At 45.3% G+C, this 27,666-nt stretch overlaps 1 protein-coding gene across 4 annotated transcripts in view; it reads right to left on the bottom strand.

Annotated features, from left to right (window-relative positions):
- The window catches only part of LOC142585647 (major facilitator superfamily domain-containing protein 6-like), a 44,356-nt gene extending 25,049 nt beyond the window's left edge, over positions 1 to 19,307 (bottom strand). For 3 of the 4 annotated variants that reach the window (XM_075696565.1, XM_075696563.1, XM_075696566.1), the window contains exon 1: positions 18,915 to 19,307. In XM_075696565.1, coding sequence (XP_075552680.1) covers positions 18,915 to 18,919 — 5 coding nt within the window. In that variant the 5' untranslated portion in view covers positions 18,920 to 19,307. Of the gene's footprint in view, positions 1 to 1,575; positions 1,945 to 18,914 lie in introns of those variants that run through there. The other variant, XM_075696564.1, reaches the window with a different exon arrangement.
- Positions 19,308 to 27,666: the final 8,359 nt, after the last annotated feature.

Below are 27,666 nucleotides of genomic sequence, written 5' to 3'. Positions count from 1 at the left end.
GTGTATGACCGGATTTCGCCCACAGTTGAGTGCTCAGGACAGTGTCTTGGACTTACTAAGCCACATCAAGCACTATCGCGTCGACGGAATTTCGACACTCGCCATCTTTATGGATGTTGCCAAAGCATATGACTGTGTGCTTCATACTGGTTCAACAACGGACTCCAAGCCCTGATTGTCTCTGGAAATGCTCTTCGATTCGTCCATGAATTTCTTAGAGAGCGACATCTTCAGGTTAAGCTGGGAAATATAATGAATCAAAAGCTATACATTTCCCCTCGGCGTCCCACAAGGAAGTGTCTTATCTCCCTTGCTTTTTAACGTTGCCATGGCCACCCTTCCAGGCGCACTGAACGTAGGTTGGACGGCTGTTAAAATGTTTATCTACGCAGATGACATCTGGATTTGGATCTCGGGTACCAGCACAAACGTTGGACCCGGATAGCTCAGGGTGCAATCTCCGTCATCGATCGCCACTTATGGACGCTGGGCCTATTTTTATCAGCGGAAAAATTTGCCTTCATGCTTTTCCCGGGAGTGAAGCGCAAGTCAACTAGCCAGTCGCTGAATATTAGAGGCCATCCAAATTCGTCGTTCAACTAGTGTTCGATTCCTGTGGCGATGGCGACGCGCAGTTGAAAGTGTTGTGGTTGCATCAGTGCAAAGAGTCAACGCACTTCGTCGCATGGCAGGTGTACTTTGGGGAAACAATCCTATGTCTATGTTTAAACTGAAGGCTGCACTGGCAACAAGCCGCATTCTTTATCAGCTGTCGCTGATATCACCATCACCGAGCCAATTCGAGCGCTTGGAGGTATTGCATAGAAAGGGATTTCGCTTGGCGATGGGAGTTCCTCAGGCGGCTTCAAACGACAAGGTTAATAATGAAGGAGAGTCTCTTCCACTCCGCCTTTTGGCATCTGAGGCCTTGCTGATGCAGCTGTCAAGGCTGGGCGAGTCCCCCGCAGGTGCGGGGCTTCTCCGGCGGCTAAGAGCAAGAAAGCTAAGGCTAAGAATAAGACTAAGAGCTAATAGCAAGGCTAAGTGCTAAGAGCAAAGCCGCCTACAAGTGTACACGGACAGGTCGGTGTGTGCACACAGAGTCAGCTGCGTAGCGCCATTCTACATACCCCCCCCCCCCCCCCCTTGATTTGTCATGGTCTGGCCGCCTGTATCGCGTATAGTGTCGTCTACAACAGCAGAAAGTGCCGCCATTACCGCGGCCTTGCGAAAGCTACGCACTTATTCCGCACGTCACGTCGTGGTGATGACGGACTCAGAATCATCGTTACAACGATTGCACCGTGGCCTCCCTCGCGAGAAGTTTACAACGCAATATCTGGCACTGATCAAAGTTTTAATGAGCAAGGGATTTAACGTAAAATTTCAGCGGATCCCATCCCACGTGGGAATTGAAGGAAATGAAAAAGCTGATATTCTTGCATGTCGGTCACTTACATGTGTCCCAAAAGTAATAGCGCCAAATATTTTTCAGGATCCTAAAAATGCAGTCCGCGATCGCACTGGGGTGATCCACCACGCTCCAAACCCAGCCTGTGTGACCCATGGACTTACTCGGGAAGAAGCAACGCTGTTGTACCGCATCCGAACCGACTCCGCGTCCACCCCGGCTTGGTTATTCAAGACTGGACGATGCACTTCCCCGCTGTGTGCCTTGTGTGGTGAGATCGCCGAAATCGAACATTTGGATGTGCCCACAGTTCGACACAGAAAGTAAATCGATGGCCGACAGCCTGCAAAAGAATGGTCTTTCGCATAGAACCTTTGAAGAAGTCGTTTTCCCCGGAGCAACAATTGCCGGCTATATATAAATGTGAAGCTAACCCCGCCTGCTGCAACATGACCACCACCACCGCCGCTACAAAGTGTTGGCGGCAGGTGTCGAAAGCGCGCGCCAACGGACTACTGCCGATGATCGTTGCGGCGGGTGTAACCGCAGCAGCGGCGTCGCGAAATGCGACGGCACGGATGAACCTCCTCGAGCTTCCGTGTCGGGGCTGACACAGTGCGCTGGCGCAATCGCTCAATCGCGACAGGGGAAGACGGGTGCGTCTGATTTTACGTAGCGGCGCCGGTCACTATACCGGCCCAGACTCGGGGAACGCTTGATAGGGAAACTTGATTCGCGTTGGGATGTATATCCTGGCCGCGTGGAGTGGAAGCACGCCTTCTCGACCGTCGTTGGTGAACATACTGAGACGAGGCTGCGTGCCGGTTAAAGGGAGAATCAAGATAAACACTAAATCCGTTTAGAAATTAAAAAAACTGTATTTTCGTTAATTCCGCGATAAAGCCAGGTTTGCTTTGCCTATGCTATCCCGGGTTTGGCCTGACTGCCTAGTTTTTGGGTAGGTCGCTATCTCGCCGAATATATTTGTACATATTTATGCAAAGATTATATGGAAGATTATATGGCGAATCGGCTTGTATGCTGACCAAGTGTGCCCACCTCTATTTTGCGTATAATGAAAAAACGAAAGAACTACCTTCATACATAAAATTTGAGCATAACATGTCGGCTAAAAGGGGATCACTAAGCACACCGATGTGTTAATGAAAGGGTGAATTAAATCTAACGGGCTATTATATTTGCTTTCTTTTATTTATCCACTCAGTATGTGCCACTGCGTGCTTGCCAATTCTTGACCAATTGGCCTGTCGCATCCACAATTCGTAGATAAATTTTAACATATAATGTCGGAACGCAGATATTTCTTAAGCACACCGGTCGGTTTGTAAAATCGTGAATTATATTTCAGCGAGTTCTTTTCGATTTACATTGCTTTCTTTGATTTAACCGTTCTGTATGCACCACTTGGGCTGTGTCCGTTCTTGGCCAGTCCTCCAGAACGAGTGACCAGAATCCCTAAAGGTTGCTTGATACGTGTCATACTTTTCCGTGCACACACCTGTCATTACCATTACTTCCTCAACAAAGAGAGAGAGAGAGAGAGAGAGAGGGAGGGAAAGGCTGGGTTAATTAGATACGAGTTTCCAGTTTGCTACCGTACACACTGGCGTGGGGAATATAGGGGTTGGAAAGAGGGCAAAGCATCATGCATCGCGTTTGTCCCTGTGGCATTGCTATAGAAGTATATGCACCACACTGTGCATCCGCCTGATCTGATGCTTTCATTTCAACATGTTTAGTGAGTAAATATAGCTGAAGTTACTTTTGTCTTTAGTGTCTCTTGTCCCTTATCTTTATATCGATAAACATTTCAGGTTCCACATCGCATCAATTTCTATCGGAGATTCCTCTTCAAGTGCACGTGACTAGTTAGCCTAGAGGGGAGTGGATGTAACTAATCTAATGGCGAACCTGTTATCAGCGCCGTATTAATCGTGCACAATATTCGCGTACAATGAAGAATCCGAAATCCGACACACCTGTACACCTAATCGGCTCAATGGAGGAGCTGTCCTTGGAGGAGTTAGATCGAAAAATTTCTTCTTCCGATAAGGCATTTTACTGTTTAGATGACTTAGATAAAATTTCAATTACTCAACGAAATGGAAACTTCATAAGAGTGGGCTTTGCTAATTGATTGCCTCAGACGTCGCCTTGGCCATCTCAGTTGGGCTGATCGGATTGTTTTCCTTCGTTTGTTCTGAGGGAGGCTACATAGGCAGCCCTATTAAATTATGCAAAAATCATGTGGTCAGCAATGCTATAGCGTTTCAGATTCAAATGAATCGCACCCTGTTCTTCTCGTCTTCTTGCAAGGGTAATGCGTCCGCGCAGGTATATTTTACTTGCGTAACTCTCTTCACACGACGAAATTCATGCCCCGTACATCCCGCAACTTTCAGTCTTCACTTAAATACAGTGCACTAACCTGATTTGCATAAATGGGAACAACGGGATTGCTTTCTCCTGCTCCTTCCTTAGACTCGTAATTTTCTATTTTCTTTGTTGCGATGACAATTATACGGACCCTCCGAACGCATTGCTGCCGTCGGCGTCACCGTGAGGCGGCAGCGTCTTGCTCGGCTGCAACTGCGCACGCGGCGGCTGCGCGCGGTCGCGCGGCCGTATCTTGTGAGCGATCAGGGTTAAGGGCAGAGTCTACATGCGTCGGCAGCTCGGAGCATCGCGCGTGCTGTGTGTCCTCGGCACTCACTTTGCGCTGAAGTTATAGACAGCACGAATGTCACTTCGCTCCCGGCTGCCGCGTTTCCTTACGCCAGCGTCTTGAGAGCGAGCGTCCGCGTCATCGAGTGAGATGTGTTCACGTTTGCTGTGCGCGCTGACACCATGGCTGTTAATTTAGCTAGAAAGCCAGTGTTTACTACAAGTTGATAAGACGGATAAAAGTACTATCCTTACTTCGTATGGCTCTCTGCTAATTTGCCATAGATATCGATGCTTTTCCTTTCGGGCGGAACAGCGACTTTTTTTTTGTTTTTAATGAAATGTACTATCCTGTAGGAACGAGCTGGAGCAGACTTGCAATTTCCACTCTTGATTGGTCAACCTCCACTTCGCCGTCACTGACGCCCCACGGGTTTAGTGTGAGGTAGTGAAACAGTTCTTGGGAGATAGCGCGCGTGCGTGGCGCGTACGGCATACGAAGGTATCGATATCGCGTGTATGGCAAGGCTCATCGACGACGTCGGATTATACATCTACGACGGCACGTACACGCACCCATGCAAGACGCCGGCTCTCCGGTGAAACGGCGCGTGCGCTATAAATAGGCGTGCGTACAACCGCTCGCGACGATGACGACGACGACGTAAATATTTAAAGGCGGTGGGTGAGCGAAAACCGTGGAGAACGCTTGCGCAGGGGTTTCACAGACGTGTACAGCGCTGATGTAAGGTTCGCTTCTACCGCTTCTGTATTTCAGTAAATATTTTTGTCGCTGATCGCTTCCCTTCTTCAAGCGTACGACATTTTACTAACAAGGCCTGCGACAAACGTTGGCTATATCATTTCTATACTTGAAAATACAGTGCAAAAACTACAGCACACGTAAGTAGAAACACGAGTGACGAGCGCTGACCTATATCCTTAGCTGTATACAGGAAAAAGTAAGCAATTGATGGATGAGTGAGTGAGTACGTTAGTGAGCGAGTGGGTGGATGAGTGAGTAAGTGAGTGAGAGTGCTGCAAATAACTGCAGTTGACAGCTAAGTAAAGGAGCGCATAAGATGAGATTACAGCGGTTTTGTACGGTAATTAATCACTGTATTGAAAGTTATGTCGCTCCCCCCAAAAAGAATTCAAAAGGAGAGTGCGCATCCGTGGATTAGTGGTGAGAGAATCCATACCAAGCGCCTGATTAAAAGGCTCAGAAAAAGATACAAAACTCATTCTCCGGTGTTTTCTGAGCCTAAAAAGAGCTTTTCGGTGAATAGGAAACAGCCAGGCGCAACTTTTAAGCACTAATCTTACTGAATTTATTAAGTCTGACCCGGATAAGTTCTGGCGCCATTTAAGCGAAAGAAAAGAAGAGATAGATAAAATAAAAGTTAATAATAATTTGATTACAGAACCCAGAGTTATATGTGATAGTTTTAACAATTATTTCCAATCGGTATTTCAGATAAGTATGAGCTTACTAGACGTTTTTCTGACTCAAAGTACGATCTATCGATAACACATGAGGATGTCACGGCCATGCTATTTAATTTAGGCGATAAAAATTCTAGATCCGGATGGAATTCCCAATACCTTTCTAAGGCGTTACGTACAACAGTTAACATAGCCCTTAACTAAAATCTTTAACCTCTAGTTCTTCTAGCGAGGTTCCGGCCGAGTGGCTTAAATTTAGAGTTGTTCCTATACATAAAAAAAATCGTTTACTAGTCTCGAACTACAGGCCTGTCTCTATTATTACTAGTTCCTGCTGTAAATTGCTTGAAAACGTGGTCGCCAAATACATAAACAATTGTTTGTCGCAAAGGGCAGCACTGTCATGCCACCAACATGGTTTTCGTAAAGGTGTGTCCACAGTCAAACAGCTTGTCACAACTGTGCGTGATTTCTCGCGTATATTGGATCTGGCGAGTCAAGTGGACGTATACTGTTTCTAGACTTCTGTAAGGCTTTCGACAAAGTGCCCTATGGAAGGCTATCGTCTAAACTCCAGTGAATGTAGGCTACTCATGTTCATTTTTCAGTGGATAAGTGCTTACCTGTGTAATCGAGGACAGTTTGTTGCTATAAAAAACTGTGAGGACTGTGTGTTTCGTGTCAGCTCTGGTGTTCCCCAGGGAAGTGTCCTGGGTGCGCTGCTTTTTATCATCTACGTGAATAATTTAGTCGATGTTGTACCCCAGGATGTAAGCATTAAATTATTCGCCGACGACTGTATTTTGTTCAAGAAATATCCTGTGCATCCGATCGGAATATATTACAGACAGCCCTTCTCGCCATCGATGACTGGTGTAGAGAATGGGACATGGTGCTGAATTTTGAAAGTACTGTTCTGTTACGCATTACGCGGAAGAAATATCCTGTCACCTTTCCCTACATTCGTCGCGATTGTCTAGTGGTTCAAGTTGATGAATACAAATACTTACGTTTTACTCTGAGCAGTAATCTTAATTGGACACTGCACATTAGAGGTATTTGTACTAAAGCGCTTCGTAAACTATGGTTTTTAACAAGCAAGTTAAAAAATAACCTCTCTAGCATAAAAATTTATTTTATAAAGCTTTCGTCATATCTAAATTAGAATATGTGGCAGTCACGTGGGACCCTTTCACAAAGAAAGGACGTCATGCTCCTTAAATAGGTATAGTGGAAAGCAGTAAGATTCATATTTAGCAAGTATCGATCTAGTGATTCACCTAGTTCATTAATGCAATTACATAACATTTCTTTGTTAGAAACACGAAGTAAGTCGTTTAAAATTCTTATACAAAATTCTCTCGGGGAAAATCACACCAAATGTTTTCTGTTGCGTCAAACCAGCCACACGGAAAAACACGTAGTAAACACGATCATTCATTAGCACCTGTATTAGCATGAAATGATGCCTACAAATATAGTCATTTTGCCGGAACAGTGACATAATGGAATTCGCTACCAGAGGAGCTTTTGGCATGTGGGGATTTCGCGGCAAGACTTGAAGATTACTTGATTAGTGAATAGTGTTTTAATGTATTCCACTCTTGGCGTTGTTGATGTTGTCGTTGTCACCATTGAATTTGTGTTTCTTTCGCCACTCCTGCTTAGGCCAAGATGTTGGTCCGCAGTATGTGTAAAAAAATAAAATAAATAAATAAAGCTTTATCTACAAAGTTCTAGCAAAATATCTGTAGACAGTTTGGTGAATGCGTGTGGTATACCAAACTCATATGCGCTGGTTTGCGGGGACTTCAGCACACATAACGTCATCTGGGGCAGTGAACTTAATGATTCCAGCAGAAACGTTAACAAGTGAGAAGCAGAAAAAATTAATTTTACTGTGTTAAATGGCAGCTTTCCAACGTTTCTGCGTGGTAGTCGTTATTACAGCTGTATAGATATTACGCTCTGCTCATTGATGGTGTCGAATGGTCAACGGACATAGAAACGCACGCCAGTGATCATTTTCTGGTTCTGGTAAAACATCGTCTCATACGGAGCGAAGGGACCCGGCGCTACTCAAAATATACTAATTGGCAATGTTTTTGTCCCTAAGTAATTCATTGGGCGGAAATCCGAACTTTCAATGTTTTGCAAATATATTATGTGAGTCTTACAAGATCTCCACAAAGCAAGTCATTGTTCTAAATGAATACGCTGCAGTCGACGGGGAATATCAATGTCTAAGAGCAATTAGAAGACGCGCAGAGCGTGCTTACCGCCGCAGTGGAAAACTGGATGACTACAAGATGGCACAGAAAGTTCAGCCAACTTCGCGCAGACGCTCACAGAAATTAGCTACGAGAAGATGGCGAGAATACTGCGCGTCGTCGTCGTTGTCTCCGCTTACTCCAGTTCCAAGAATATGGTGAGTTGTCCGATCTTTTAGTGGTCCAGATACCCAGAGCCATCCTTTCCGAGCCCTTGCCGTAGCTCGAAGCACTCCGGAAACATCTGTTGCTGACGAATTCTGTCAACTTAAATCCAGACCAGGAATTCCGATTACTTGCCTACAATTTGGAAATTCCACAGCACTAGCAGAACAGAAGGTTCGTGCGTGCTTTATGTCACAACACCCTCAACTTGACTGTGAGTTTAGATTAATTGAAATGTGCTCTTACGATATGCCGTACGAAGACAACCGCAGGCCCTGACAGTGTTACGGATGTGATGTTAAAGAACTTCGCTCAGGCAGGAAAAATGGATCTTCTGGAGATACTTAATGATATCTGGATAAGAGAGACTCTTCCAGATTCATGGAAATTAGTTCGTGTAATTGCAATACAGAAACCAGGAAGGACTCCACTTTGTCTTGACTCATTCCCATCCGTCTGTCTCGCAAGCTCTTTTTGGAAACTAATGGAGAACATAGTAGATAGTCTACTGCAGTGGTGGTATGAATTCACACAAATGTGCTTTCGAACTACATGACAGGTTGTCGACAAAAGCGGTGTACAATGGATGTAGTATTAGACATTGTTACATGCGTCGAACATGAACGCATGCGTGGAAATGTGACAGTCGCAGTATTCTTAGACATTCACAGAGCATTCGGCACTGTAAGTCACATATACATGCTTGCACGTATGTTAGAGCTTGGCCTATGTGGCCGAACACTGCGGTGGATATGAAATTTATTAAGGAAAAGAAAAACATCAATGGAAACAATTGAAGGAGAGAGTAATTATGCCATCATCACGCAGGGCTTTCCGCATGGCAGTGTCCTCAGTCCTGTTTTATTCAACTCTGTCATGACAGCCTTAAAACAAAAACTAACGTCTAGCCGGCAGTACTCACTGTACGCAGATGACATCTGCATGTGGGCCTCTGGATCTTACATACAAGACATTCAAACAACACTGCAAGTGGGTCTTGATATTATGGATGTCTTTTTAAGCGAAAGAAGCATGAGTCTGTCTTACGCAAAGACAGCCTACTTCCTTTCACTAGCCGACAGCTGAATAATTTCAAACTTACGCTTGAAGGGCGAACTTTGATGTTTGTGAAAGCGCATAAATTTGTCGGCGTTATTCTTGACTTCCAGTTGTCATGGGCATCACATATCCGCGCAGTTGAAAAGCCGACCAATACTCTAATAAACGTACTTCGCCAACTCGCTGTAACAGCAGGGGGGGGAGGGGGGCAGGAGGAGTCTCTTCACTATTACAAGTTCATAACGCATTCATAAAACAAAAAAAATTTTATTCGGCACCTATTCTCCATGGTTTATCGCAAACCTTGAGGAAGGTCCTCAACGTTTACTGGCAAGGGGGCGGAGAGTGTTATGGGGTCCCGCAGGCTTCGTCGAGATCTGTAGTAATTGCTGAAGCTCGTCACCTACCTTTTTCAGTCATACGAACGGTTGAAACATGCCGACATGTTTATCGCATCTTAACTCAATACGAGATGCATTCATTAAACCTCGTGCTTAGCGAGCGAAACAAAAGCAAAATTCACGCTGCCGTTCAAGAACATAAAGCATTGTTACTAAGCTTTGATTTATGCAAAGTGGATTTTAGTTACCCTCCTTGGATATTAACAAGTCCTAAAGTAGAATTGTCGGTCGATGGGGTTATAGATAAGAGAGATGTTCATGGTAGCCGCACAGCAACTGCCACTATTCAAAATTTACTCATTAAATCCGCAATACATCCAAGTGTATACAGACGGTTCGTATCATAAGAATTTCCTCTACTTTAGCATTCGTCATTCTACATTTGGCGCTAGAGCAAACATTTAAATAATCCCGAAATACGTCTTCCACCTTGGCAGAACTGTTTGCAATCCTGTGTGCTTTGGGTTTCGTAACATCACCAAAAAATTCGTAAAAATGGGTTATTTTTAGCCACTCACGAGGCGCCCTCGCATTGCTACAAAGCAATAAGGAAAATTCTTTGAACATTTTGCTGTTGTATGAGACGCTCAAGAGAGAGAGGGAGAGAGAGAGAGAAGAATATGGGAAGGCAGGGATGTTAACCAGTCAAGAGTCTGGTTGGCATGAGACGCTCAAAGAACACACAAAAGTAGGCGCAATGAATCACGTAATTGCATTTCAGTGGATGCGAGGAGACTGCAGTATTCCAGATAACACAACACCGGACACAGCTGCGAATCGGACGCACAGTAACGCAGAGGCAATTAATCTTCCACTTTAGCGCAACAAAATCCGTCTGCTGCTGAGACAGATATCCTGCCGTCTCAGCAAAACTGCCTGGTTTGATCAGCAATCTGAGAACTCGGCGTTACACTTTATAGACCCATGTATAAACCTACCACATTCGTCAAATCTGAGAGAAAACAAAAAAAATTCCCGACATTAGTGCATCATCTGCGGCTTGGTACTGCATTTACGCGACACTCTTTATACAGGATAAAACGAGCCTCCAGTTCGCAGTGTTGTTGTTGCCATCCAGGCGAAGACGGGCATCACCTCCTCCTCGAGTGCACAATATATGATTCACCGCGAAGGGCATTGCACAAAAGTGAAAAATGGGCGAGTTGGCATGGAAGCATGGCTCAATTCAGAGCGCTAACTACTGGGACACAAGCTAAGGCACAAGAAAAGGCAGGACACGGTATTGCAAGCAATCGTGTTGCTTTTAGATACGAGACCATTCACACGAAAAGATACTTGGTGTATAGCCAACAGCGGGCCTTCAGAAAAGGGCACTTCCTGTTTTGAAAAAAAAAAAAAAAAGGCTTTCGAAGACAGACATTTTGGGAAAATATTAAATTTCAGTTTATCCTAATAAAGATAAATGTGTTATATAAATGTTTTTCTGTGTTCAAAATTGATTTATATGGTGATCGTGCTTATTACGCCACGTGTTCTGAGTTTTGCAGTGTAAATAATTGTGATCTGTATTTTGCCTTTTCAAAATATTTGATTTATATATGCGTATGTGTACTGAACGTATGCAGAAAACTTTGCAATTTATGTACTGTTGCACTTAGTTTTATTCATCTGATATTCTGCTGAGTGCCATATTGTGTGACATTATTCGCTCTTTTTGTGCATATTTGTTTCCTTTGCTAAGTTAGAAGGGGTAGCCGGTGCCGCCATAAAGGCGTCAACCTCTCCTATTTATCATTTCAATAAAAAAAAGGAGGGGGGGCATAAAGTGCACCTCGTATTACACTCACCTAGTTGGTACTTCGTGCGGGAAAGGAACTGTTAGCGTGATTCCGACAGATATCAAGCTCTTACGGGAGTAAAGCCGAAGAAAACCAACGAAACGCATACTACGAGGTTTACAAATGGCAGCCGTCAAAAATTCAAAGTGCCGAGCAGTATAACCACGTTTATTTTCCCTTCCTTGTCCTTTAGCGCAGCACAGAAGGCTAGAGAGATCTACAACCAACAGCGACCACCGTCCCCTACCCATCTGCGTCTTCTCAAATTAACTATCCTATACTAACTATCCTTGCATACATCTTGTCTTATCTTGCCCCACCGTGTCCTATCTTATGCTCTGATATCCGATCCGCACCCAGTACGTACAAAATCGTGAAACAGGGGCGCGGTGTCCTCGGGCGGTCACTTCCGCGGGATTTCGCGAGACTCGGCGCGAAACATGGACGAACCACAGCGCTTTCCGCACTGTGCGAAGATCGCGAGCTTTTTCACAGCGCCGGCAACGCTACGCTGTCCGCCTCCGAGTCGAGCGAAACCTCGCGAAAGTGATCGCCCGAGGATATACGGTCTCGGAGTTTAGCTTCAGCGCTTGTTTCCGCTCGTTCGCGTTCCCGTAAGTCGGAGGCTCGCGCACCGTTGCTCGAGTTTCTGGCGAGAATCGCGTTCCCGCTTGGCCCGCCGCTTCGATTCGGCCGCGATCGATCCGCGAAGTCGCTACAAAATAGCGCTCCGTCTCGGCGAGGTCACCAGCACACAGCAGCAGGAGCGGCAGCAGGAGTGCGGACGCACGGACGCATGTTTGCGACACGCATAGCGACGCGCGACACACAAAGGCGCGCGCATGCGGCGCACAGCTGGTGCGGCTTGCGACGGTCGATGTTGCGACAGAAGTGACACGGAGCGCACTTTTGAATTCATCGAGGATCCTGCCGCTATTTCAGCGGGACACCCACCATTGTAACAACGTTTCATTTCTCTTTCCTTTGCAGGTGCGTAATTAAAAAGGAACTGTTACCTAGGGGGTGTGTGTGTGTGTTTTATCTAACAGAATTTTTATGACTCGGCGGAAACATATGCGTGGCACAACTATACTGCTTGAGCTAGATTATTCTACGAGGTGGACATTATTTACGCGAGAAATCGAAATGCATAATCGACGAATTAGTGAAGTGTAGCCAAAACGAGAACAAGGTGAAAGCACGAGCCAACGTTTCGACAAGTGGACTTGTCTTCGTCAAGGCGACATATGCTTTCCCCGCCACAGTATACATAGGTGGGGTTCTTCTAAAGGGGAGAGGCCGTAAGGTGGTTGGGTGCGACAACGAGCGAAGATGTGTTAGCGGCGAGGGTATCGAATTGAGAATAAAGGAGTGCTGTGCACAAGGCCAGTGCCACGGCCGTCTGTCAATCACGCGTCAACGGCCGTGTGTCAGCCGGAGTGTCAACGGCGTGCACAGCAGCCCCCTATTACCTGCTTCGCCACGACCACCAGCGAAGCAGGTAATAGAGGGCTGCTGTGCACGCCGTTGACACTCCGGCTGACACACGGCCGTTGACGCGTGATTGACAGACGGCCGTGGCACTGGCCTTGTGCACAGCACTCCTTTATTCTCAATTCGATACCCTCGCCGCTAACACATCTTCGCTCGTTGTCGCATTCACCTATGTATATATATAATATAGAACCGAACCCAGAACCTTCGCATTTCGCGTGCGATGCTCTACCAATTGAGCTACCGCGGCACCGTTTTCCCATCCACTTTCTTGGGTATTTATGTGTCCTAGTACAACCCTGGGAGTGTGGGTTCGGTTTCCACCTGCGGCAAGTTGTTTTTTAATCCACTTTAATTTCCATTAATTTATCGTTTCTTTATTTCATTTATTAAGCACAAGTAATTTCCCCTATGTTGTCCTTTGTGTCAGTGTTTGTTGGCTTCTGATGATATGACTAATAAAAATCGGGCCCCTCGGTTAACCCCCTTTCTTCTCGTATATATATATATATATATATATATATATATATATATATATATATATATATATATATATATATATATATATATATATATATACACACTGTGGCGAGGAAAGCATATGCCGCCTTGAAGAAGGGAAGTCCACTTGTCGAAACGTTGGCTCCTGTTTCACCTTGTTCGCGCTTTGCTCATCGTCTTGAATTGCCATCTCCGCCTTCCGCATGTTTTCCTCGAAATGTAGCCAGTTATATTCTACGCTAATTGCTTCACGGCTCCTGTTGCAATTTACGAATTGCAGCCGGCGAGTTCGAAAGTCACGTCCATGTGGAATGAATTCGAAGGATGACACCAGTTTCCAAAGGCACGTTCCTATAACGTACGACGAAGTACATTGGCGCCCCGATTATTGTTTGCTTCAGTGCATAAAAAGTAGGAGTGGGCGAATACTCAACTTTCAAATACGAATCGAATACCACGCACTATAACTATTCGTATTGATATTCGAAAAGGAATTAGTCCGTATTTTCGAATATTCGAAACGAACAAAATATTTCACAACCGAATGTTAAAGTTAGCCGTTTTCGGTCTGCTAAACAAGTTATCGCAAACTGTCAGAAGTAAACAACAACAAAAGGTTTCGAAGCAATTCAGAAACCAAATAGGCAATATAAGCTTTGTTTTCGGTTTCGCCGCGAAAGCCTACATTATGCAACCTGTGATTTCTTGCTTGTAGTCTCTCTCTCTCTCTCTCTCTCTCTCTCTCTCTCTCTCTCTCTCTCTCTCTCTCTCTCTCTCTCTCATGCAGTGTTTTTGAGATTGGTCTTGTAGGAGTTTTGTCTTTTACGCCAAAACCTAGGATGTTTACCTTGCAGCAGGTCCTTTTCATGTGTCTGCGCACACACAATCTTCAACAGCTTTTCTTTTTTTTTCTTCTTCAACTTTTGGTCTTTTTCAGATAACCATTAATTTAGCGTTATCGGAAATGTAGTCATACAGCAGCCATTATTTCTCTGAAAACGTGTTTGCAGCCAGGCTCTTAAGTTGCTTAGAGGCTTTCTTTATTGAGAATTACAGATCGCGTGGTTGAAACTAAAAAGTTGTCTCTGATAGCAGTGTTTTGTGTGTGTGTGTGTGTGTGTGTGTGCTAGTCTGCACAGGCTAGTGTACAAACGCGGCAGTAGCTTTGTGGCTTTGTACATTGCAGACGGGCACGAGGCCACTGCATCAGGAAATTCCCTTCCATGAAAGGCATGTCTCATTTCCCTAAAGCCTCCCGAAGGCCAAGCCTGCTACCTCCGTATGATGGGCAGTCTCACAGGAAGTGTTTTAAGGTTCCTTCTATGCCACAAGAGTAACAATTAACACTAGTATAAGAAGGACTGTCACCGAAGCCAACGTTTCAAGAATGGAACTCGTCCTCGTCAGGGTACTGTCCAATGACGCCATGCAACGGTTCTTCACCATTCTGTGGTTCGTGTAACGATACAAAGGGGGCCAACTACGGCGGCTTTTGACAAGATGAGCCAAACGGTTAACTATGTCCTTAATAGGCAGCTTTTATAGAAACAGCGGGCTCAACGTACACTAAAAGTAACCGCCAGCAGTACTTTCAGTATTTCTATTGCTCCAGACAATCATCCGATGACTATGGCAATGACATTTATGATGACATTACGCCCCTAAGCCACTGCGAACCCATAGTGGTATCCATGCGCCACCGACACCTTTCCGCATGGCCGACGGAAAGACGTCTCGGCTACCGTATACTTCCGGCATTCGCACTGTCGGTCGGTGGCGTGTTGTGCATTTGGGTTTCTTGTATTTGTGCGCTCTCGTTGCGCTCTTTTCCTTGTCTTCTTTGCTCACCTGATCCGAATCGGTGGGATCCTGCATTCCTTGCATGGGAAGACGTCGTGCGCCTTACGGTGACTATTGCCAGTGCTTCTAGTGACTGTTAATTGACCGATTGACTGTCACTCGACAATCCATGACAAGCAACAACACTACTGGGCTTTGTGTGCAACTAGGAAGGCGGTGTCAGATTACGCCCAGCGCTGACGTATCACGAGTGAGGCTTGCAGCGCTTCCAGGAATGAGGCTATGCAAAGGAACGAGATATCGATGGACGCATTCGCGCAAACACGTTAACCGATGCCTGTCGCGCAACAAGTGAGGCATTGTGGCGGACGCTGTGACTGAAATGTGAAAATAAATTAAAACGTGAACGACAACAATTAGGTTTCGTGCTTTGTGTGTGCCTGTGTATACGTGCGTGGGATTTATATACCACTTCCGGAAATGCGGCATTTGGTTGTTCGTCAGCGCTTTGTCCTGTGGTCCTTTTCAGTGTCCTTGTTGGGCTATTAAAATATGATGTGTTTAACAGCTACACGAAAGTTCACTGCTCGTAGAGCTAGGCTAATCGTTCTCATTTCATTGAATGAATTAATGAATTAATGAATTAATGAATTTCACCTTAGTTTGATTCAGATGTGGTCTGATTTCAGCTTTAGCATGACTATTAAGTACCGAAACGTTTGGCCTGCGCTCCATGTGCGTGTGGTCACCGCACACGACGACGGCGACTATGCAGAAGGTGCCACGACGCCGTAATCAGACGAGCAGTGACGCAGACGTCAGCAGACGCCAGCAGTGAGTGGCGTTTGCTGTGGAATCTGAGAAGGCTACCCCCGCCAACCACAGCGCCGGCGTCTATGTCTGTTATGTCTACACACTTCTCTCTCCCGTTTCTCACGATCTTCCGCGTGGATAGTCCGCACTGCGCTGCCCGTCTGTACAGCCCTAAAGAGCATGCGCGAACTAACATTCGCCCGCGCGCGCCTCAGTTCTATTCGTCTCATTCGCCTCAGTTGCTATGGGGTTCTGCTGCAGAACACGAGATTGAGGGTTCGACTCCTCACCGCGGCTGCCGCCTTAGAATGAGGGCGGAATGCAAATACGCTCGTCTAGTTCGATTTAGGTATGCTTTAACGAAACCCAAGAAACTTGATAGCCCAAGTATCACTTGGGCTTCGAAGAAGTGTAGTCTTCTTCTCAGCTGTATTTTCTTGCAGCTAAACCCCAGCTGTTTATAGTTGTACAAACACTTTAAGCTCTTCAGGTGCCTTTATAACGTTGGCTTCTCCATTGTAATAATGTCAATCGCCTTCTAGCAAGATTATTAGCAGTGTCCGGCATGAGCCGAATATACTCGTCGCATTAAAGCCAAATGCCTGAAACTTACTTTCCTCCAGGCATTGTTAGAACGTTGGGCTCAAAAATGGAACAATGATGGCTGCGGTGGAAACCAGCTGGCAAAACAACAAAAATAGTGATGCGGCCGGCTTGGTCGATCGCTTGATTTGGCTTCGTCTAGCACCCCTATTAAAATGCGAATTTAAACAAACGTGCTCTTGTCTTTGGATATGCCACATTGCATCGCTTAGCGACACTTCGAAAAAAAGAATGTATCTAGAATGGTTCCCCGATAGACAGCGTACCTGGCATAGCCCGGATGCGGAGTTAGTTGCTTTCAATGTTTGAAGGTCGCTCCCAACTCCAGTTTTCAAGATGTTCAAAGAGAACGCATATATTCAAGGAGTTCTGAGAGAGCTTAAATATCCTTTTCTAAATCCAGGGGTTTTCAAGGACTTCAAGGAGGTGTAAGAGCCCTGAATGGTTGTGAGGGCCGGTGAGGTTGAGTGGACGTGAGTATGAACGTGGCTGCGATGCGAACGAGTGCCGGAGATTAGAATTCGAGGCGAATGGGAGCGTGATTGGGTGCCGGTATGTGTGAATGGAAGCGACTATGAACGCTATCGGACCATCAGAGCTACAGACCGGGGGCCAAGAGCAGGGAAGCGTAGTCGAGGACGGCAGAAAACTAGTCGGTGTGATGAAATGAGGAAATTTGCAGGCGCGAGTAGGAATAAGAGCAAGGCAGGGGTAATTCAAGATCGCTGGGAGAGGCCTTCGTACTGCACTGGACGCAAGAACTGGCAGATGATGATGATGAACTCTAGCGAGTGTTGGTGAGCAGCAGTTAGGAACGTGAGTGAGTACCAACGAGTGTTAGTGAGCAAATATATATATATATATATATATATATATATATATATATATATATATATATATATATATATATATATATATATATATATACGCTTAAATAACCGTGGCTCTCAGACACGACGCATATGGTGCCATGTAACCTATGAGCCACTTGACGCCAAGCCACTCGAAAGCCGGAATATAAAAATTTACCTTATAAGCGCCAAAATAAAGACATCTTTCAGAATATTCAAATATATATAATAGTACCTTGTTGAAGTGTTGAATAGCGAAGTAGTCGACACCGGAAAATATCTTCGCTATGACCGTAGTTCACCATTTTACCTACTACGATAAAGTTTATTCTAAGCACAGCAGGCTGATTAACGTTCAAGAGAGCGCGAACTTTCTCTTTATTGAAACGCAGATTCGCAGGCAGCTAACGTTAAACGTATAGAGGCTGCCACTCTTTCCCTGATACTATATATGGTATGTTGATCACCCTGATAAGAACTGAAGGCAACCTATGCACGCACGAATTGTTGTAGGCAGTGAACCAGTGTCATCAAATCATGGTGAGTACGATCATTGTTTACTGGGTCATCGGCATAAAATCAGCCTTTCGTGTTACTTTTTTCTTTTCGATTGATTTCATTTTTCTTTGGTGGCACAGCGATTCACGTGGTTAGGGATATAGAAAAACACTGTACTTCCCTATGCCCGTAACACACACACACACACACACACACACACACACACACACACACACACACACACACACACACACACACATATATATATATATATATATATATATATATATATATATATATATATATATATATATATATATATATATATATATATATATATATATATACGTTTCTTCAATATGGCCGTGTTCCCTATATCAGTGAAAATATAATTCTATACATGGACGCTTATGGGAGTTTAATAACCGGCGGTTCTCTTTCCTACAGCCGTTAGGCCACAATGTGAGGATTCACTATAACGAGGCTGGTTCTACTGTACTTGCTTTTGTCATATCGCTACAACTCTTGTCGTAAGACGTTGCGCAAGATTTCCATATTTCGCGATCTTTTCGTTTATTGGTTAAGCACAAAAAGCAAATATATCCATTTGGACAAGTGCTAACGGCTCTGATAGATGGAAAAATACTGTTTGAATCAGCCACTAGAATTTTGTAATGTTCTTTACAAAATGTTATCTTGCAACGTAGGTGGCGTAGTGCCGTGATCAAATGTGGAAACTATATGGTCCGAGATATCAGAAACAGAGCCTCCGAGATACAACATCGCAGCGTAGTTATGCCCTTTTCCTGGAGATGGCAGCACCGATCCATTTAGACTTCGAAATATGAAATGCGAACGAAGTGCCAGCTGGCACGTTTCACGCGTGCTTCTCGCGAGCTTTCTTAACATGTTCAACACGTTCGCCGCGGCGTAAGTAATGCACACTGTAAACAGGTAATTTCCCGCATCATAATTTTCTCCTATGACGACGGTCACGCTAAAATATTTAACAGTCCATTAAACCTAATGAAAACTGAAAGAGCGGCTGCCGGCGTGCGTTCAAACGTGGCAAAAGGCCTAGGAATAGCGGAGGCGCACAGGGGCACCTGCATGCTCACCTCATTAGAGGGTCTGGGCTGGTCTGTACGAGTCTTCTAACAGGGATCTCCGGGCAGGCAGCAGTCAAGAACTGTTCTCTGTACGGTATGAACAGTTCATCTGGGCAGCAGGTACATCAAATTACGGCGACGACAAGCAGCGGAAAAGCGAGCATCCGCGACGCTTCTATGCTGCATATATCGATCGCGAGCGAACGTCAGCGTCGACGTGCTGGGTCATGTAATCACGGCGCAAGCTTGGCTCACTCTAACGACGAATGTGTTGCGCGTGGGTGTAGTAACGCGTGTGGAAGGTTCGTTTCGCTGTTGACGACTTGGTTACACTATCACAAACCGGTCATACATTGAATCCCGTAGGTGCCGGCATCAAAATGAGCGCTACAAGTGACACCCGTTCCTTGTAGATGGCACCACGTATTCATCTTAGATGAAGGCGGTGCGGCCGTGTATTTACGATTTCGAGGTGCGCTTTCTTTATTTTTGCTTTCAAATAAGAGTCAAAGCGTGCGCTCGATGTTCATGACCTTTATATTCTTCGTCGCGGCTGCAATCTTAAGTTTTATCAATAGGAAATTAAGAGCAGCTATTCGAGCTGCGGGACGAGGGTTGTTGGGCAGTAACCATGCGCGGGAAAGTATAGCCGAGGTCTCCTCGATAAAGTTCTAGTTCCGCTCACCGCTCTTTGGCTGTGGGACAGGAAGTGAAGGCAACGCTTTCGTTTTTTGTTGTGAAAAAGGAGGAAAAGAAGTAAGGAAAGGTATGGAGGTCAAACAGACTCACGTCCGATTTGCTACCCCACACGGGGAAAGAAGGGGTTTAAGGGAGAAAAAAATAGAACTTAAGAGGAAGCTTTAGCTTGGGCCCAACTCCGCCGCGGCCTATTCAAATACATGGAAAACGCAAAAAAAGTTTTTCCGAGATAACCCCTGACCGATTTTAATGAAATTTGTTGCATTTGAGAGAGAAAGTTAAATTCTAGTGACTGTTGGAAGCGGAATTTCTATTTAGGGCATGAAGTTTGTTACAAGAATTTCGAAAAATGCGGAAGATTGAAAAAAAAATAGAAGCAAGAAGTTTACAAACTCGTAGCTCTGCGTCAAGAAAAAGATATCGTGGTTCTGTGAACGGCATCCATTAGATCACTGAAAGCGCACAAATTCGATCTGTCATTTTACATCTTAGGTGAATTTTTTGCGTTGTTTACAGGTGTTCTGCAAAAGCTGTATTTCCATATTACAAAATTTTTTGAGATTGTATAACATATCAATTTTGTCCGTTTTAGATGTTCCATTTGATGCAATTCAGATTTGTAGTATCATTTTCTGTTGCTGAGTTACAGAGTTGTAAACTTGATAGTTTAGTTTTTTTAATATTTTTGATTTTTGCCAATTTTTAATAAAACACTTTACGACCTAAATAAAAAAATTCGAAACCAACAGTCACTAGATTTTAAGTTTTTCTTTTAAATGCAACAAACCTCATCAAATTCGGTGCAGTGCTTGCAGAGAAAAACGAATTCTGCTTTTACATGTATTTGGATAGGGGCACCCGAGCTAAAGCTTCCTCTTAAGTGGTATCTTTAGCTCGGATGCTTCTATCTAAATACACATGAAAGGAGAATTCGTTTTTCTCGGCAACAACTGCACCAAATTTTGCGAGGTTTGTTGAATTTAAAATAAAAACTTGAAATCTAGTGACTGTAGGTATCGAATTTTTTATTTAGATCGTCAATTTGTTAAAAAAAAAATTGTCAAAAATTTGTTTCAACATACGAAGCTATCAAGTTTACAGCTCCGTAACTGAGCAGTGACAAATGATAAGACAATTCTATTAATTGCTTCTAATAGTACGTCTAAAGCGGACAGAATTTATATGTAACACATGAATCTCAAAAAAATTTTGTAATACGGAAATGCAGCTTTTGGGAACTTTTGGGAATGCTTGGGAACAGAAGTGGAATTGACTTGTAGCACTCAGCATACTCCTCCAAGGAAATTCCGCAGGCCTTTGCCCAGAATTTGCAGAACACTGTACAGGAGCTTGTTGAGCTAGGTGGTACCTTAGATTACCAGTCGTGCCAATTACGAGCGCGTGTTTGGTTTTATCTCCGACCTTTGTAGACTTAGAAAAAGCATAAATGTTCATGGGAAAATTGCTGAGCTCTAGAGCCAAGATGTCACCGCCACATGCGCTTGTCGTCAGAACATCGCGGCGAAACAATGCAGGTCCAAATTGTACCATATGGTTATCACTTTCACTGCATCGCCCATCGTGGTCGAAAAGTAAGGACACCATTCCGTCGAGCTTTTTGTTTCAAACGGGAAAAAATAAACATAAAAGGAAAGGAAACCGGGGACTTGTAACTGTTAAACAGCACGAAGAGTCGTTGGCGCGCGGCCCATCTTATCGATCAATGCGGCTCTCGCAGTGGCGCTGCAGACAAAACGGCCTCGAAAACACTGTCACGTACCGGCGCAGAGGGCGGATTTGTTTTTCCGCCCGACCACGTATTTTCCTGTCGTGCATATGTATGTCTTCTCGTGCGCAAAAGGAAATGCAGAAGGCTTTCGGAACAAGCGGTTATTCTAAACGGGTTTTCTTTTCATTTGTCATTTCGGATCGGCACGGATGGATATTGATTCTATCATATATAGCGAAAGCTCAACGCAGGAACAGGGGTAACTTTCGTGGCGGAACGGCGCCTGCGCAAATATAGTGCAAGATGTGAAGTGCACTCGAGCGTTGCCATAGTAATATCCAAAAATGCTGTGGTTGATCAGCCGCTCTGGGGATTGATTGCTGACTACGAGGTCGCGGTTTCGATCACGGCTACGGCGGCACCATCCTGATGAAGGTGGAATGAAAAAATGCTTATGTGGTTCAAAAATTTATCTGAAGCCCTCCCCGATTACGGTGTCTCGTAATCCCGTGTTGCTGTATAGTATGTTAAACCTCTTCATTCAAACCAAATCACTTAGGTAGCGTGTGCGTGAATCTCAGAATTCTGCAGCTAAAGCTAACAAGTTCAGGTTAACGTGGGTGTTCTGCTTCGCACTCTACGAATTCTCTTTTTTCATTTAGCCACAGAGGACAAACCGGCTCCCTAGAATGCGTCCCGTGACCAGGAGTTGCATTTCCGAGCAAGCTTTTAAAGCAACAGATGCTATTCATTGCCTTGCTAATACGTAGAGTGGCCTCGAGGGTAAGATGTCTAGATGCGACCACATTATAGAGAACTAGAATTCACAACAGACATTTTAATACATCATACCCATGGGCGCCGCCATATTTGGACATGCGCTAGCGCCTGCCACTGAGGATCTTCTGATCGGCGTTTGCTCGCTTGTTTACAAGGGCCACGGCGGCCGCAGTCACGGGGCTCAGACCACCGCTGTTTCCGCAACCATAGTGAGTAGTGAGTCGGTAGACGACACATGACTTTGGCCAAATGTGCATCCGCCTCAGCCCCCTTTTCGCCAGAGAACGCCACAGAACGCAAGGGACCAGACGAAGAAGAACGACACGTACACAGACAACGCACACAACGACACGTAAACAGCGCCCTGTGTACGTGTCGTTCTCCTTCGTCTGGTTCCTTGCGTTCTCTAGCGCTGTTTTGCTAGAGATATGAACCAACTAGCCCAAAAATACGTATTGACCCCCTTTTCAACTTTCTGGTCTTGTAGATTCGCGGTGGAGAGCCGAGTGCGACATCCGCGCCAGATTTGTTAACGGCGCGTTTTTTACGCGCTGGCGGGTACTCCTCAATAATCATTAAACATTTCTTGTCTCTCCGGAGCAAGTGAGTGAGTAACAACTTTGTTAATTGAAGTTGTGCGGGGTAAGGGAGGCTAGGCTTCGTGGGCTGCCTGGCTGTACTTCCCGATGACGTCTTCAGCTCGTGTCAGGACCTGTGTCTCGATGTCTCGGTCGGTGCTGGAGAGAAAGGACTCCCATCGTTCCTTCCATTGTTCCTTTACTGGGACTCAGTACTAGTACTGACGCACTCTTCTACTCATCTCGACTCAAACTCAGATATGCGGACTCATCTGAACTAAATAGGACTCAGAGCAAAAGAACAGTAACAGCTGGGAAGAAGAGGGGCTTCGTGAGTTTGTTCAAGGGGGATTCAGGACATCTGGACATCCCCCTGGATCCGCGAATGCTGGTCTCGTCATTATTGCGACGAATTTTTGGTCCCAACCCACGACTACGACAACACGTATTGTCACTATCAACAGGTCCTGGCTACCGGGTGCAATATATTTCTATGTATGTGCGTGGTCGGGTGCGAGGGAGAAGGGGCGATGATGCGCAATTTTAAGGGTACCATTCGGATGTCTGAACAATATTTCAATGTCATGCTGAACGGTCTTTGCATAGCGACGTACATGAATGGTGACGTCATACACCTAATTTAGTAGATACAAGTCTTTGAATCACATGCCCTGACTCAGGCCTTGAGGAGGCACGGTTACGGGATCACATGGACTGGTCCTCGCATTTAGTCTCATGGGCTCGAAGTATAAGTTGAATAATGTGATTCGCTCTTACTCACTCAGGCTCACACACGCACCCATTACTGGGACTCAATACTATTACTGACGCACACTTCTGCTCACCTCGACTGAAACTCTCGCATATGTGGACTCGATCATCTGGACTAACTAGGACTCAGATTAACGACGCCGAGAACTGCCCTCGACTCACTCAAATTCATGCCCCACTCGAACTCACTATACAGTGCTAACTCAGACTCACGGGTCTTAATATCAGTAAGCCACTCACGTGAGTTCGCCGACCTCTGGTGACCATGGTGTTGTACGTGCAACGAAGACTCCGCAACCATTGCACACACAAACCGTGCGTGTGCGTGGATGGGCATGGCCACTTCACTTTTTTAGAAGATTCAATGTGCGTGAGGACGCTGTACGGTTCCTATACTAAGCACGCAGCATGCGACACGCTCTGCTGTGCTTAATATTTACGAGCGTGCGCCCTTCTTTACGATTATAGGAGTTCTCTTCACCTTTCGACCGAAACACGTTCCCCTACTCCCCTTCCCTTAATCCAGTCCGCTTTATTGTTGCCTTTTGCTTCTGGTCTATGTAGGTGTATTGCAAGAGGCAAAAGAAGGAAATGCAAAAGAAAGAAGGAAAAGCAAAAGAAGGAAACGCTTTTATCGTTGGTGCTTATCGCGTAGCGGGTGCTGTCGGCTGTATGCAGGAGTTTCGCTGGGCGCTGAAGCCGAACGCATTTCATTAGCACCTCCCCACGGTACCCCTTTTGAGTGCGTTTGCCGCTATCAATGCATAAGAGGCCTGCTATGCGTGCGAAGCGTAGAACGTTGGTGGCGAGGCATACAGATGAAAAAAATATGTGGATCCCACGCATTGTAGGAATCGCTGTAAGCGAAGGTTTCTGTGCTGTTTGCGTTGATTAACGGTAATTGGCAGGTGTTCATTACTGTATATATCATAATCGTCACCCAGTATCTGGAGTAGCATGTCAGGCGAACAGCCAGGTTAACATCTCCAGCATATTGTTAAAGATTGTTTCTCTCTCGTAATTGGCACTGCATGATGTTGAAGACGAACGTTTTTCTTCAGCGCTTAGTGCAATACAAGAGTGGTGAGTCGATGCTAGCGTTATCCTCCGTGCACCACTTGTATTTATCTGCGTAGTGCACAGAACACGTAGGGCAACGTGTTCGCTTGAGGCGTTGTTGTGCGCCATTGTTCGTAGCCTGCGAGAAGGTTAGCACTGTCATTGCCTCCCACGGCGCATCGCATCGTGGCACTAGCGTTAAAGTTTATTTAAATTATCGGGCTTCATTTGCTAAACCCACAATCTGATTAGAATAAACACGGTAATGAAGGACTCCGGATTAATTTTGACCACCTAGATTTACTTAACGTGCAGCTAAATCCAAGTACGCGAGCGTTTTTGCATTTCGTCCCTGTTGAAATGTGATTGCCGTTGTCGCTATTGAACCTGTATTGTGACGACTCGACAGAAAAGTTCAAACGAGTTTCTCACGTCGCCTTTTCTCTTTGCCGTGCTCTTGCCATGTACAAATATACACGCTGGGAACTAACCTCCTGACGTGGCGGCGGCGAGCAGCGGCAGCAGCAGTAGTAATAAAAAAGTAATACCCCTGTCAAGCGGGCAAGTTAAGTGCACTTACGGGGACTGCACTTCGGGACCTTGAGTGACACTTTAAGCAATGTGGTGCTAAACGGGAAAACAGAGCGCGCTCGCACTAAAAAAAATGGCGACAGACTAAAACCATGTTTTTAAAGATGTAGATTAAAATAAAAAACTTCTAAAAAGCGACTGTTTTAGTTGTATTAAAAATAAAAAAAACAATCGTAATCTATATTTACTCAACAAACAACGAAAGTATTTTTATCATAAGAGTGTTGCAAGTCAAGGACGGCCAAGACATTAGTCTTGGTCGTCGTGTTCTCGATTGGCCTAGCCAAACGAGAACAAGATGGTGGCGTGCGACGAGGCGGCATTTGATTTTGCTAGAACATAATATCAGCGAGTCATGCTCTAATTATTTTGTTAAAAGCTCTTCAGCAGCTAGAATTAACTTGTGTCCTTTTACTATGTATTACATTTTGTGCCGTTGAAACCGCTGGCGGCGAGGCTACATACTCGACCAGCAAAGTGCGTTCCGTGAACGCACTCCGACCGGAGTGCACTCATCTGCGAGTACACTCAGCTTGCGACGTTTAGATTTGGAAAAGTGCACTTAAAACCGAGTGCGCTCTCCGTAAGTACACTTAACGTGCCCGCTTGACAGGGGTATAAGTATGTACAGTAAGCAGGTAAATTAAGCAAGTAAAGTAAGTAACCAAGTAAGTAAGCAAGTAAGCAAGTAAGTAAAAATGAGTGAGTGAGTGAGTGAGTGAGTGAGTGAGTGAGTGAGTGAGTGAGCGAGCGAGCGAGCGAGCGAGCGAGTGAGTGAGTGAATAGTAGTAGTAGTAGTAGTAGTAGTAGTAGTAGTAGTAGTAGTAGTAGTAGTAAGAAGAAGAAGAAGAAGAAAATTAAGACGAAAAGGCTAAAGGCGTTACAAACACCTGACATAGGCCTATTCACCCATGAAAAAAGCATTCAAGACTAATTATACACTTTACAGCAAAAGTTACAGCAGCACATTAGATAGCAAAAGTACAACAGTGCAAGCACTGTAAAAGAATGACGATAACACAACATTAATCACTTAGTGAACAGGGGCCCTATAACGTAAATCTATTCCAATATGTTTTATTCCAATCTCCCGACGTCAAATTTGCGTAACCGCCGACGCAAGTATCGGGCGGTCACCCGCAGGGTTGTCTGAACAGACCAATAAAACACGCTCCTCGTTCATAGGAGGTCACTTTTGTTTGCTTGAAAATGAATAACATTGCCTGCAATGAGCGGCTTGTCTTATCTAATTGGCTGACAAGAGGCGAGGAGCACGCTCAAGTGGAGAGGGATTCGATGGGGCTGAGCCACTGCACTGAAAGTCGATAACCGGATGAAGAAGGTGGTGCCGGCGTCTGTGATTGGTCCGCTTTCCCTTATTTAGCTTGCGGCGGCTGGTCGTAAATCGCAGCGGCATGCAACGGAAGCTTAAGAATGACGCTAAAACGGATCCTCAGCAAAGAAGAGTTGGCAGAACGAGGTCCTAAACGTGCCGAAAGTGCTCGAAAGCGTTACACGGCCACAGAAGCTCTCCGATAGGCGCGAGTATAGCCAGTGCCTGAGCGATCGGCGGCAGCCATCTTTTATTCCTCTCGAAACGGGGCAGCCTGCGGCTATTCAGAAGAAAATTCAGTTTTTTTCGGCATATTAATGCATCTTTACGCGTACACGTCATTTTGACGCGGTGAGTTCTTGCGGTTTTTTGACGTCGCGTGAGAGGCAGGTAAAGTGGGTGCAGCCCGAAAACATTTGACCAATAGCCGAAGGCTAATGGCGAAGAGGCGTCGAATCAGAAATAACTATTTTTCTTTTGTCCGGTCAAATCATGCATAATCCGTGTGTACACGTTATATCAGCTGGGGAGCTATTGAAATTTTCGTGACGTCGCGTGACAGACAGGTGAAATGCGGGTGGTCCACAAAAGTTTTTGACCAGTAGTGGAGGGCTGATTTACAGAATTGGAATAGAAAAGTTTGGAATAGTTTTACGTTATAGTGCCCCTGATGCAGATATTTTTTCGCGAGAGGCTTGATGCTGTCGCCGTTGTTTTAGCAGCCGCCCATTATAGAATGCTACTGCATACCGCCGCGGGGATTCGATTGCCTGACCTCGGTAGTAGAAGGCCGCAACTTATGAGCAACCACGAAGGCTTAATGTGAACGACAATTATAAGAACACTGCGGCCTTGTTTGTCTACAATTATGAGGCGTTCATTTATTTACGCATAAGAATACTCACATACAATCAACCGTCTTTGCTGGTGAGGTGGCGGCGCGCAGCGGTGAGTACGACTTTTAAAGCGCCCTCTAGTACAGATAGAAAACGCTCATTATTTGCGCTTCTAAAGGATGCGAGCCGTCCTTCACACGTGGCGCGAGCGTTAAGTGGGAACATGTGATGCAGCCTTTCGGGCTGCATTACACGCTCGGTGGTCGACAAAGCGCACCCTCCTTTTGTTTATTTATTTTTCTTCGTCGCCGGTTCTTTAATTGGGACAAATGGATCCCGCTTTGTTTGCGCAGGCCGTGGAGTTGGCACCACATTTATCACCAGG

Source organism: Dermacentor variabilis, chromosome 6 (genome assembly GCF_050947875.1).
Source record: "Dermacentor variabilis isolate Ectoservices chromosome 6, ASM5094787v1, whole genome shotgun sequence".
In the NCBI taxonomy this organism is placed as follows: Eukaryota; Metazoa; Arthropoda; class Arachnida; order Ixodida; family Ixodidae; genus Dermacentor; species Dermacentor variabilis.
This window is presented reverse-complemented; position numbering and strand designations above follow the sequence as displayed.